Raw genomic sequence first — 14649 nt, 5'->3', positions numbered from 1 at the left:
AAAATCTATGCAATCATTTTTTAGAAATGTGGTTTTATAATCTGCAGCAACACACTAATGCAATATTTTGAAAACAAATTTTAAACTAAGGTGCTGTAGACTAACTAATGTTCTGAGTAAATGTTACAACTGTTTTTGTCAGTAAATTTAGAAACTGGCAGTATAAATCTATAACAAAACACATATATTCATGTATATACTGTTGTCCTCCAAATTTAAAATAGCTTTATCACCTACAATCATTAGAGGCAGTCTCTTACCCACACTGTTTTTCATGAACAGTAAGTTTATTTCTTTAAAAAGCATATATCTTTATTAGTTCCCAATTAATGAAAATTGGGAATGTGCATTATTCAATAACATATCTGATAAATTCCCGGCAGAGCTAATTAAATCAGCCAACAGATCACACTGTCGGATTTACTGTTCACACATATATTTAATGTTTCATTAATTTGTTGGATACAGCATTCATCTAATATATAGTACTCAGCACTGAAGTTAGTGGTACATAGATAAGCAAATCAACTAAGTTAATATTTTTAATTGTATTTTTTTTGTCAAATGTACAAAATAGCAATGTAACAGTGTAATCAGGCTTTTGTTCATATAAGATTCTTCTGTCCATGCATGGCTCTCAAAGAAGAGTATGCATCAGAGAGGCTTGTCAAATAAACCTGAAAAACTGATTTTATTGTTTATTTTAAGCTGAAAGTTGCTTTTACACAGCTGCTTTGTCAGTGTTACCCTTACTAAAAGCTAAAAATCCATGTTTTACCATTTTTTTTTATTATGCTATTTCTTTATGAAACCCAAGTCAATGACTGTATTAATTTGAAACCAGCATTATTTTTTTTCTCTTCTAAACACTTCTATTTTGTTTTCCAATTTGATAAAACTTTGGTATTAATAAAAAAGTGAAGCTCATCTTTAAATTGGTCTATTATTAAGTCAATATGTATTCTTTTAAAAATTGTAATAAATTATTATGCAACAGCTTTGCAAAATTCTAGTCATTCCTTTGCCTACAGTGAACAATGCTTTCTGGGGGAGTCAAATAAGATTTATGCTACAGCGGCCAAGTAGATTTACTGAGTGGGTTGGTAAATTTTCATGATAGTTTTGCAAGCCTGACTGGCAACATAATAGGCACTAAACACAATATCCATACACCACATAAATTCTCCTTCCTCTTGAGCCAAACTGAAAATTCTAGGCACATTGGCCTTTTTGATTATCAGCCTGGTCTTTTCTCCTCATATCCCAATATAATTCATGAATTAGGATCACTAATTTATTGTACAACAAATTATTTTAATATTCAATCATCTTGTGATAGATCATTAATCCGTTTGATTGCCCAAAGCATCTTTCCAGCATTTCAGGATGATATACTTTGCTGCCAATACATTCAATTTATTTGGCACTTCCATTTGGAAAGTGCTAACAGCCACAGGGTAGTGGATGTAGGAAACCTTCCATTGGCAAGTACAACTGATCTTCTGATAATGTTTTCACAATTACTTTATACTGAAGACAATCCAAAAACGTGCTAAATTTGCCAACATGTACCGAGCATCAGACAGATTGATGCCTCACAAATCTTTATTAGTTACAGTACCTTTTTTTTAAGCAGGAGGGAGAAGGGTATTAACTAATACCACTGAGAGTACATTTTATGAAATCTTAATCTGCATTAATGTTAGAACAGACATCCCTAAGAGATGAATAACTTGTTACCCACTTACCTCTTCATTCATCTAATGAACATAAACACTTAGGCTTGCTTTATACGAGTTTAGACAAACAGTACAACAAGACAGTGACTTATTAATGAACTTTTCATATTGTTGTATCAGAGACTATCTAGCCATGAGTATAATCAGATTTTAAATAACCTCAAAAAACTTTGGATGGCTAGAGAGGGATTTTGGTGGTAAATCTGGATTTCAGTCATCCAGTTTAATTTTGCAAGTCCAGGCTGCAAACCAAGCTGCTTTTAGTTTTGGATTCACAATCTACGTTTACAGAAAGCAGTGACAGACCCCAATTCTTCTTAGGCAGGTACTACAAAGGTTACTGGACTTCCAAGAAACACCAGACATAGGAATGCAATTAACGGAAAAAATGTCAAATCAGAAGTGAATTAAATGCAGCCAGAGAAAAAAAATAAGGAAAAATCAGAACAAAAAGTCATGGATGCTGAGCTCAGAATGAAGATTCATTTTCTTTCAAAAAATTTTCACCATTTTTAAAAACAAACAATCAACCATATTTTAAAAATACTCTATAAACAAAACAAATAATTTACTCCTACTCACAGAGGAAGAAAAATATATTTAATTAAAACAACAGTGTAAAGTACCAGAAGTCTAGTCCTCCTTTGCCAGTACAAATTCTGTAATGGCTATTAGCTGTGAGCAGGAAAAGAAAGTTTCAGAAAGTTTCCTGGTTTCAAATAATCTTCCTTCCTGAATTTAATGTTTAGTACACATAAAAAATGACAGTTGATTGAGAATTGCTATCAATTTCACTATAATACAAAATAGATAGGAAAATCTGAAGTTATTTCAGCTTTTGAATATGTTGGCATTCAGGTTCAATAACCACGATCTGTAGTGTTTCTTAAAATGTTTAAAAAGACAATCAAGAACGAAAAAATTAGAAGTGTGTCCTTTAAACATGAGGTCCTGAAACTATGGTCCATAGAGTGCTTACTGGTAATACTTGGAGAATTGGTGCATACTCTGCTTATCTCCAATGGAACTACACGAACAGACAGCTAAAAATACTCTACATACATTCATAATATCAATTGTCTATATGCCCAATTGCTTTCGTTACTGCAGAAACATAAAGAGAATGCAAATGGGGGAGGCAGCGTCTTGGAAGGATGAATGGGAAGGAAATCAGTCCTCAAAGCGCTCTCTGAATTAAACTGTGGTCCACATTAGGACTGGTGGAAAGTCTTCCATCAAAATTAGGTTTTCAGTTAAACAAAAGTGTTCACAAAATGTCTGCTTCCCACAGAAATTTACTTTTTCCATTAAAAAAAACAAAAAAACAAAAACTGAACTGCTGTAAATGCGGCCACAATGCCCCATGGGATTTGTAGTACAGTTGTCTTATGTCCTCATTCTCCTCTGCGGGCTAGATTTCCCTCCAGACTACATCTCCTATGATACACAATGGTCAGGGATTCCTGCAATACATCTCCCCCCTTTTCTAAAAGCAGGGGGCATGGTGCAGCATGGCAGATTGTAGTCCTATCAGAAGAGGATGGGATGTGAGCCACCCAAACAGCATTTTAGAACTGAAATATTTTGGATTTTGGCCAAAATAAAAATAAAATGTGAAAAATGTAGACAAAAGTGATTTTTTTTTCATTTTTCTGTGGAAGAAAACCCATTTTCAACCACTGTTAGTTCACACTGTGTAAATGTTCACAAATTCCTGTTGTAAGCTTTAGAAAGCATAATGTTAAAATAAAATGTGCTTTAACTTTTTAATTTTGCTCACTTCTACAAGATGGGAAATATTACAATGAAATATCTCACATAAATTAATCTGAAGGATATTGAACTAGCAAAATGGCCAGAAATACTTTTAAACTAGTCATGAGTTTTGTAACAATGATTCTTACAGAACACACTATTAAATATATTCTATGAAGTAATTTTAAAAGGGATTCTTTCAGATACTGCTGGCAAACTATCAAAAGCTTACCATTTTGTAAATGATACAAAAAGGAGACAAAAAAACTCAATCAGTTTACACAAAAAGGGCCTACTGATATGGATCAACTATATTAAAATCATACTTGGTAATAAAACAGAAAATGTGGAACCAGAAATTAATGAACCAAAATTGTTGTGTCAGATATAAGGCCTAGTTTGTGAACAAAATAACGAGGGTGGGCTTTTCCAACCACCCTTCCCTGTGTGGGTCCTTAAAACACAAACACACACTTTTTTTTGTGAGGGGTGGGGAACAGGGAAGAACAGACGAAGACAACTGGAACGTCACCATCATGGCTGCCATCCCTATTACCTCCTGGGACCCCAGACCTTCTTCATTCTAATCCTGAGGGATGTCCTGACCAAACTGGGCCAGAAAAGGATCCAGATGACATCACCCCACACACACACCCAATCAGCTCCAGCTAAATCCCAGACATCACCTGAGATTAAACAAGATCGGATTTTTACAGCAGCAACAACAGCTCCAGCTCATTTCAACTAACCTCTTCTCTTCTAACCAAAAAACCCCCAACAACAGCTACTACCATCTTTGATACCATCTGTCAAACCGGGGGGAGAGCGGTCCCTGCTATAGGGAGAGGGAACAAGAAATGTTGTTAAAACAAAAGCTTTACTTAATACTTTACATTTCAAATGCTTTAACAGTTTTTCCTTCTTCTCTGTATCTTTAATAAAAGGTTAAAAATATTTTAATGGTGCGTTTGCCATGGTACTAAGCAGCTAAGGTCCCTGTATACCAACCCCTGGACCTTGTTTAACACTACTTAATGCTAGACAGTGACTGGGTTATGTTAACACCTTCGACCCATTCCATAGAATCATAGAAGATTAGAGTTGGAAGAGACCTCAGGAGGTCATCTAATCCAACCCTCTGCTCAAAGCAGGACCAACCCAAACTAAATCATCCCAGCCAGGGCTTTGTCAAGCCTGACCTTGAAAACTTCTAAGGAAGGAGATTCCACCACCTCCCTAGGTAACCCATTCCAGTGCTTCACCACCCTCCTAGTGAAATAGTTTTTCCTAATATCCAACCTAGACCTCCCACACTGCAACTTGAGACCACTGCTCCTTGTTCTGTCATCTGCCACCACTGAGAACAGTCTAGCTCCATCCTCTTTAGAACCCCCCTTCAGGTAGTTGAAGGCTGCTATCAAATCCCCCCTCACTCTTCTCTTCTGCAGACTAAATAACCCCAGTTCCCTCAGCCTCTCCTCATAAGTCATGTGCCCCAGCCTCCTAATCATTTTTGTTGCCCTCAGCTGGACTCTTTCCAATTTGTCCACATCCTTTCTGTAGCGGGGGCCCCAAAACTGGACACAATGCTCCAGATGTGGCCTCAGCACTGCCGAATAGAGGGGAATAATCACTTCCCAAGATCTGCTGGCAATGCTCCTACCTATACAGCCCAATATGCTGTTAGCCTTCTTGGCAACAAGGGCACACTTTTGACTCATATCCAGCTTCTCATCCACTGTAATCGCCAGGTTCTTTTCTGCAGAACTGCCACTTAGCCAGTCAGTCCCCAGCCTGTAGCAGTGCCTGGGATTCTTCCATCCTAAATGCAGGACTCTGCACTTGTCCTTGTTGAACCTCATCAAATTTCTTTTGGCCCAATCGTCCAATTTGTCTAGGTCACTCTGGACCCTATCCCTACCTTCCAGAGTATCTACCTCTCCCCTCAGCTTAGTGTCATCGGCAAATTTGCTGAGGGTGCAATCCATCCCATCATCCAGATCATTAATGAAGATGTTGAACAAAACCAGCCCCAGGACCAACCCCTGGGACACTCTTGCTTGATACTGGCTGCCAACTAGACATTGAGCCGTTGATCTCTACCCGTTGAGCCCAACAATCTAGCCAGCTTTCTATCCACCTTATAGTCCATTCATCTAATCCATACTTTTTTAAGACCGTATCAAAAGCTTTGCTAAAGTTATGATATATCACATCCACCGCTTTCCCCATATCCACAGAGCCAGTTATCTCATCATAGAAGGCAATCAGGTTGGTCAGGCATGACTTGCCCTTGGTAAATCCATGCTGACTGTTCCTGATTACCTTCCTCTCCTCCAAGGGCTTCAGAATGAATTCCTTGAGGACCTTAAATTTATTTCATTTAAATTAATACACCAGTCCTCCTTGGACTGTTGTAAAAGAGAAGTATTTGTGTACTAAAATAAACACTGCCACTGACAGGATTATGAAGGATCAAGCTTTCAGACACAAATTATGTGCATTCATCTGTTTGTACACATACCCTCCCTACTTTCATATACAAATAGCTATTTGCACACGCAAACATGTAACTTGCAGGCACAATTTTGGAGATCAAGTTGGAAATTTGGCCTTATGTGTGCAGCTCAATGCTATCTAGAGAAGTTCTACAGCACAGAAATGTACATAATCAATATCCTTTAGAAGCAAAGCCTTGTTCAATTCAAGGGTCTTAATGCAAATTCTACAGAAGAACGACAGCTAATGAAAAATGTATTTTTCTTCCTATGTGTTAGCAAGCTCATTCATTGCAGAAAATAACATATTTGAATGAAGATAAATCCTAAAGATTCTCACAAGTTTCCAATATCAGACTTTGCACCCAATGGAAAATAGAAGATGATATAGAAAGGTACGTTTACGAATATCTGGTCATTATTTGTGAAATACATTCTGGCATCATCCACTTGCAACACTAAATAGTTGTTTTACTTAGAACGTCTTTACCAGAAACAATTTTGCTGATTTCTTTTTTAAAAATATATTTTAAAAACTTGTTGAGAATATTTTAAAATAAAGTACCTCTCTAATAAACCCCTACATGGTCTGACAAACACTAAGCCACATCTCTGCCCAGCAAATACTGAACATAAAAGTATCAACAAAGAAGAAAAACTATTATATTTTCAATGTATAATTTAATTTTATGCAATCCTTAAAAAAGTCACAATAAACCAAAATATTTTCAGTTAAATGTATGTACCCATTCAAGAGACTCAAGAAATCTATTCTTAGCAGATATAGTCACACACATTAATAGAAAGTCAGTAGAAAAACGTTATCTACCTCATTTCACAAATCAAACTGTCTATACTATGGAACCACATACCTTGCAATTCCAATAAATATGAACCATGGTGTTATAGTGTTTGTAATTAATAATAAAAACCATCATCTCAACCTCTTATTTAAAAAAAGAGGTCATAGAATAATGTTTCAGAGAAACAGCATCACCGTACAAGTAATTCTAGGCAAAATTAGAGGGGCAGGAATGTTCAGTGTTCAATCAATGACACAACTTGATTTGCTAAATACTCCCATAATATTTTGTCTTTTTTTTTTTTTTGGTCTTGCTAAAAATAATAGTTAATGCAGGATCATATTTGTACACAATGTGCATGCATAAATTACAGTATTTCATTCTACCTTTCACCCCTACTCCTCTAATCTTGAGAAAGAGTCAACTGTTTTCTTCTTTTAAGTCACAGTAATTCAGTAAGGTAGCACCCCAAAAGTGTTATGAAATCCATCAAAATGCTTAAACTGAAGGCAGGTAGAGTGTCCAGAGTTACACTGATATGGTTAACATGCACAGAGTACATTTTTATTTCTAATGATGACCAATTTTAGTAACAAAGCAAATGTAGAAGTTTCTGCCTCAGTAAATATATAAATAGGCTTGGACAGATTAGATTTTTATTGGTAAATGTCAGGAAACATCGATTTCCCATACAGACACAAACCTATGAAAAAATATTTCCATCGATGAAAATCAAAATGTATAGATAGGCAAAGTAAGTAAAATGCTGCATGAGAATTTAGAGACTGATTAAGAATATTTACTTTGTATATTTTTTCACGTGATGTTGACAATTTGTGATGTAATGGTTATAAAGTTTTAACTTTAACTCAACATCTACTGTCATTAAATAATTATTGTCTGATTCCCCATAATTTCCTGCAACTATGAAAATTTAAACAGATATGAATAAAAATGCTTAAAACCCACAATTGTGCACAACTATGAAAATTTAGATCAATCAAAATTTTAAGAAAAAATCTTAAAAATAAACATTGATATTATCTGATGAAATTATTAACAAAAATAAACATTGATTTCTGCCAAGCCTACATATATTTTCAGCCTACTGTAGTAAGCATGTCTTGAATTAACTTGCCTACCTTTAAAAGCTGAGGTTTTATAGTTATGCTGTATAGCAGCAATCACATCCTTCCAAAAGTCGTATTTTGTCTGTCTGTCGTGCTGTAAGAGTAATAAATAAATAAATAAATAAACAAACACACACGCACACCCGTGAGCATGTCAGGTATCAATTTTTACATGAGCAAATAAAGTGAACGTCATTAATAAATAACAACGATTATTTGAAAGCAAAGTGTTATGGCCTGGGACTCAAGAGATCAGGGTTCAGCAGCTGGCTCTGCCACAGACTGTGTGCCATCTTAGACAAGTCACTCAGGTCCAGATTTTTAAAGGTATTTTAGGGATTGCTCAGCTCAGCACTGCCACACCTTTCTGACTTAGGTGTGGTCTGTACTACAGACCTATATCGGTAAAACTACATCGCTCAGGGGGGTGAAAAATCCACACCTCTCAGCAACATAGTTACACTGACCTAGCACCCCGATGTAGACAGCGCTATGTCGGTGGGAGCCGACACAGCTACCCCCTCTTGGGGAGGTGGATTAAGTAAGCCAACAGGAGAGCTCTCTCCCATCGGTTTACAGCATATTCATTAAAGTGCTATATCAGCGCAGCTGCACCTATTCAGCATTTTAAGTGTAGGCTTGCCTTCACGAGCCTGAGTCATATTTTCAAACATGACTTAGGCACTTAGGAGTCAGTGAAAGTCAATGAAATTTAGGTTCCTAGGTCTGTTAAGCATTGCAACGCTGAGCAGTGCAATGGCTAAATACCTTTAAAAATCTGGGCCTTAATCTCTTAAGGCATCTGTTCCCAGTCTGTCACCAGAAGATGCTTCCTTTCCTCACAAGGATATTGGGAGGAAAAAAAAATTAAATGTTTGGCTTTGTCTACACTAGCACTTATCTCGGTAAAATTTTTGTCAGTCAGGGGCGTGAAAAAAAAACACCCCCACTGACAGAAGTTTCACTGACAGAAGCAGCAGTGTGGACAGCACTATGTTGGTGGGAGATGCTCTCCTGCCAAATCAGCTACCACTGCTCATTGGGGATGGTTTAATAATGCCAACAGGAGAGCTCTCTCCCACCAGCATAGAGTGGTTACACAGGAGACTTACAGCGGAGCAGCTGCAGCAGTACAGCTGTGCCACTGTAAGGTCAGTAGTGTAGACACAGCCTTTGTGCAGTGCTCAGAAACATTACGGTGAAGAGGGCCATATAAGTACTTAGAACAACAACCGCGGATAATATATTGGATTACTGATATATGAAATTCAGTTCCTGCGGATGTAGATTTTGTTTTTAAACTGGTAGGTTGATATTATTTACCTCTATAGTCATTTTTATGGCATTTTTAACGTATTTATGGTGCCCACATTCTGCCCTTAAAACTGGCAAAAACAACTACTAGGACTTAGTGGTCTTGCCAATAACTCCTCCCCAATGCCAGATAAAAGCCAAAAGCCTGCCTTAGCAGAAATGCTTTACATCACACTTGGAAGCCTGTTAAACCCTGGCTCTGGCAAAAAGACCGAGGAAAGCATTTCTACAGACAGGAACCCTCTATAAAAAACACACATTCTCATCATTCCTAGAAGGATCTATCTAGGAACTGACAGCAGAAGTGTCTCTGCTGATCTCAATTGCCATGTTAGGATATATGGAGAGAAGCAATTTCCCAAATACCTGAATCCCAGAACAGTACAGATTGTAATTAGTCCCTTGAAATACACCCAAAAATCAAACAAGCAATCAGTACACACCACAGAGTAAAGGTGTTCCCATGCTCATAATGACCAGTCACAGAAGGTAAACGGCAGTAGTATGCAGGCAATATAGTCAGAAATAGTTTTATTTCTTTAAGCTAGCCAATAAAGCTTAATGTTTGAGATGTAATGTTGCTGTATTATAAAAATGAATTGTTGTAGCAGTGTTGGAACCTCTCAATACGCTTGTTAGCATGGCTTTTGGTGTAATGGTTAACATGATTTCATGGGACTGCCTTTGAGATCTTTACCCCCTACCCCAAATTTGTATTCAGATAGGAATAAAGACCCATTCATTAATGCTACAGGGCTGTATAGATCTACAAAAATCAATACTGTGGCTAATACTAACTTAATGTCTACTACTCCAAATATGGATTTGCATAAGGGCCCTATATACGGTCTGCTTCTGGGTCTTGGGGGATGAAGGATTTTTTATTTTATTTCTTTTTTCTTTTTTTGCTTTGATAGCAAAGTATCCTTCATGCATCACTTCCAGGTCGTATACCAGCAGCTGAGCAGTGCTGCTGTAGAGTGTTCATTATCCTACACTGGCTTTGTATTCCAGAGATTGGAAAGTTTCAGCGCCGTCGTTTTTGAACTTGAATTTTATTGACTTTTTCAGCAAGTTGACCCAATAATGATATAGAATATGAAAACATGACCCAGTAGCTACGTAACATAATTTCAAATTCTAAATAATCACCACCAATTCAATTATACATAGCAGGTTCTCTGGAATACAGTGAACAGATACAGTGAGAGGAAGAATGATCCAGAAGTTAGGGCACTAGACTGGGACTTGCAAAATCTGGGTTCAATTACCTGGTCTGCCACAGCTCGCCTGTGTGACCTAGGGCAAGTCATTTATTCTCTGTGCTTCAGTACTTCCCTACTTAACAGGGATGTTGTGAGGCTAAATACATCAAATATTGTAAGGCACTCAGATACTATGATAGACAGTCTGATAATAAGTACTCTTCCTTTAAACAGAGCTAAAGCTCAGAAGAGATTAAGTATCGCAGTGTCATTAACCAGCACAGAGACTTAAACTATAGCAATAGAGGGATACCACAGTACTCTACTGTTGAAAGGATCTGTTCTTTATTAAAAAAAAAATCTATAAGTTTCAACCTCCATGCACTCGTCAATGAAAATGAAATCTGAGAGCATTACCTTCCCAAAGAATTTAAGATATACTGTCTTATACTCGTCTGAGCAAAAAAGCTCTAGATATTCATGTGCCTGCAATAGAGATATTGGCATCTAAAATTTAACCAGTGGTTATGTTTAGCACCTGAAAACTTCAAAAAGGATTCCACCTCTAGAGGTGTATTCTTAGTTATACACATATCTGTAGCATGTAGAGTTAATGTGTATTGAAAGTTTTCGATTTGAAGATTTAACCTTCTGAACTCACTTAACTTTTTACCTGCATTAACAAGTCACTTGTAAGAGTTACACTATATCATATTTCAATTTCCAATTAGTTTTTAAGAATTCTAAGACTAAGGCAGACAAGCACTTAACTATTCTTATGCTAGCTATTTGTGCCCTCTGGTGGAGACAGAGTATATTGTGACCACACCATTTATCCTGATTGTTTTAGTAGAAGACCTATATATATACAATGTAGAATTGGAATGCAAAGCTCCAACCCAATTTATATTTCACTTTTTAGGATAAGTGTCAAGACAATTAATTACTCCACATGGTACTTTGTGTGCTTAGGGAGGGGAGAGAGAGATGAGCAGAGAAAGGAAAAGAATAAAACAAGTTGCAATATTTTTTCTTCTATTAATTGAGCTTGAAATTATGTAGCTCTTACCTTATCTAAACAATCCACAATCCTTGCACAAAGAAGGGCTCCCGGCAGGTCAAAATAATTGTCATAGCAATAATATTTAGCTGCAAAGGAAAGAAAAAGAAAAGTTGTTTTAAACTATGGTGTATATTTTAATTGGGAAAAAAAGTGTGTGTTTAAATGGTTAATTTTAAAGTTCCCACTGTGTTTTTACTGGGATTAGATATTGAACATTGGCAAATCTACTATCATGTTACATATTTTGTGCGACTCTTTCTTTTTCTGGCCATAATTCTATTGGTAATAGAAAATTGCTACTCAATAGTAAATTACTGACATTTTTAAAATAAACATTAAGCCCCTGGATGAGATCCTCACCAGCTCAGGCAAAAAGTCTTGTAAGGGGGATCTAAAAATATTGATGAGACCTGCTGGGGGAAGATTCCCACAGTGCAGAACTGAGGAAGACAGTGACAAGGCTGCCTTTTGTGAACATCCTCACAAGTCCTGGTGTAGGGACATGTTAGGGGCAAGACTATGGGCTACAGAGCTTTGGATATTCTAGGCAGCACTGTGACCCATAGGCCAGCCTGCTGTAACTCAGACAGGCATCTGGGTCTAAGTATACTGGGGGCCTCTCCAGCCCCCAGAGCAGCCCAGAATATGCAAGGTGTAAAAGTGGCTTGTAGACAGCAAAATCCCATTTTTGGGGCTGAGAGTTCCATGCTGTGCCTTGTAGAGGAGTTGGTCTCTACTCCTACAGACATATAAGACATAACCACCCATGTTGTGTAGTTATCTGTATACGTCAATGGAAGTACCCAAGACTAAAGCTATGGATAAGATAATGACCTTCATCCTGCAAACCCTTAGATTTTATTGACTTAAGCATTTTTAAATCCTTATATATTTTGTGTGAAATCAGTGCTCCCAAAAGAGGCCAAGTTTATTTTGTTTTAGTTAATAAAAAATTTAGCCTAGCATCAAACCTCTGTGTACGTTATAGACGACTGTAAAGGCCGAAGTCCCTTATTTATCCACAGAATAGATAAGGGTAGAGATGCAAGTTTCCCTCCTGAAATGGAAAAAATGCACCCCTCAACAGAGGAGAGAGTAGTTCAGTCTCCAGGTCCATTCAGTCCTTTACATTTATTCATTTTTGGCTGTCAATGACAGAGAGTCCAGAGTAGCGAGTCAGCAATGAGCAAAACTTGTAATGATCTGCAGACTGTTTGCCTTAAATAATCAAGATGGTGGTCTCAGTGTATTTCTCCAATAGGGTGACCAGATAGCAAGTGTGAAAAATCGGGATGGGGGGGTGGGGTGGAACAGGTGCCTATATAAGAAAAAGCTCCAAAAATCGGGACTGTCCCTATAAAATCGGGACATCTGGTCACCCTATTCTCCAAGGAATACCTACCCATCCCAAAGGAAAGCTTTACAACCAAAACTAGACTAAGACCACCAACTTGTTTCACATGCAGCAAACAGCAGTCAATCTTAACAACTTCTGTTCATTGCTGATGTGGATTCAGTATGAACCTGAGAATTAAAGATGAAAAACTACATATCTCTTTAGCAATCCCCAAGACACCCAGTCCCCTACATTTTCTTAATTTAAAAACATTTTAAGTGTTTAAAGGAAAAACTACATAGCAGCAGCAAGTATTGCAGTAGCCAAAACAGTTTCTAAGTTCATGAAGTCTAAGGTAAAGAAATTATTTATATTTACCTGAGCGGGAAACCATTCCACTGAATGTTTTAAAGTGTTTCCATTCCCTCCTGCCATAAATTTCCAAGATCTCTTCAGGAGTCATACTCTTCGTACCGTGGCTTGCCCTAATTGATGCATGGTGTGAAAAAGGTTAAAAATATTAAAAATCATTCAAATTTTCTACAGTGCACATAAGTGTGTAATAAATAATCAAATACTGAGCTAAGCCATGTGATTGATCCTTCTCCCATTTCCTGCCCACTCAGTAATCTGTTCTTGGGGAAAAGGGAGAGGTCTCTCTCAAATATCAGTCTTGATTCTCTCATAACCCAGAAGATACAGAATTTCTCTGATAAACCAATAGTGCCTTGCTGAAAATAAGATCACCAAATCTACTCTTTCATCTAAGGACATTTTCTTTAATGATACAAATGGGATTTTCCTCTGGTCTGACTAAAAGGAATAAGATCTGGGAAAATTTGTATTTTTCTGCCATTAACATCAGTATCTTTTGCAGCAAGTAGTATGCCCCTCCAAACTGAGATCAGAACCACTAGTCTTTCCCTTGTAAGGAAAAAGCGCACTGAGCACTCCCGTAGGCCCTTGGTCAAAAGGACCATCTTTTATATTAATTTCAAACATATATGGATATCTTCTATAATAGATCCAATCACATTATTTTCAGGAGTGGAAAGAATCCATGTTTTGTGCCTAATTAACATATCTGGGGGAAAATATGTAATTTCTTCCTTCTGCAGCATGTCAGCATTTTTTTCTGGACAGTATTGTGTGATTAGCCATTGTGGACTCTAATCCATGATGAGCTAAGCGCAGAAAGGTCCCTATATCCACGTAGAGTTCATTATAGGAGCACTGCTTCTTTTACAGTCAGCTTCTGATCCTCATCAGTTGTACGTAAAAGGTTTGTCCTCATTAGTTAGCTTATGAAAAACCTCAATTTTTCCCCATAGAGAGGCTAAGGTGCATTCAGAAAAATCACTTCTCTTTGTTGTGATCTCAAACACGCCACTGTCTTTCCTAGCATCTCCTCCCATAGTGCCAGAAGAGTCATGCTCCCATATAACTAGGGCCCTAACAAATTCACGGTCCATTTTGGTCAATTTCATGGTCATCGGATTTTAAAAATCATAAATTCCATGATTTCACATATTTAAATCTGAAATTTCAAGGTGTTGTAACTGTAGCGGTCCTGACCCAAAAGGGGCGTGGAGGATTGCAAGGTTATTGTAGGAGGGTTGTGGTATTGCCACCCTTACTTCGGCTCTGCAGCTGGCGGCGACATTGCCCTCAGAACTGGATGGCCAGAGAGTGGCGACTGCTAGGCAGGTGTCCAGCTCTGAAGACAGCATAACCTTCAGCAGCAGCGCAGAAGTAAGGATGGCATGGTATGATGTTGCTACCCTTACTTCTGCGTGGCTGCCTTCA

At 37.5% G+C, this 14649-nt stretch overlaps 1 protein-coding gene across 8 annotated transcripts in view; it reads right to left on the bottom strand.

Annotated features, from left to right (window-relative positions):
* NT5DC1 (5'-nucleotidase domain containing 1) overlaps positions 1-14649 on the bottom strand; it is a 231464-nt gene that overhangs the window by 208943 nt on the left and 7872 nt on the right. For all 8 annotated transcript variants that reach the window (XR_006289557.1, XR_006289558.1, XM_037894667.2 and 5 more), the window contains exons 4-6: positions 13222-13328; positions 11514-11593; positions 7938-8019 (exon numbers count right to left, since the gene is read on the bottom strand). Coding sequence is in view for 6 of the 8 variants with exons in the window: in XM_037894667.2 (XP_037750595.2) it covers positions 7938-8019; positions 11514-11593; positions 13222-13328 (269 nt within the window). In the remaining 2 variants the exon portion in view is untranslated. The remainder of the gene's footprint in view (positions 1-7937; positions 8020-11513; positions 11594-13221; positions 13329-14649) is intronic.

The sequence above is a fragment of the Chelonia mydas genome, chromosome 3 (genome assembly GCF_015237465.2).
Source record: "Chelonia mydas isolate rCheMyd1 chromosome 3, rCheMyd1.pri.v2, whole genome shotgun sequence".
Taxonomy (NCBI): domain Eukaryota; kingdom Metazoa; phylum Chordata; order Testudines; family Cheloniidae; genus Chelonia; species Chelonia mydas.
This window is presented reverse-complemented; position numbering and strand designations above follow the sequence as displayed.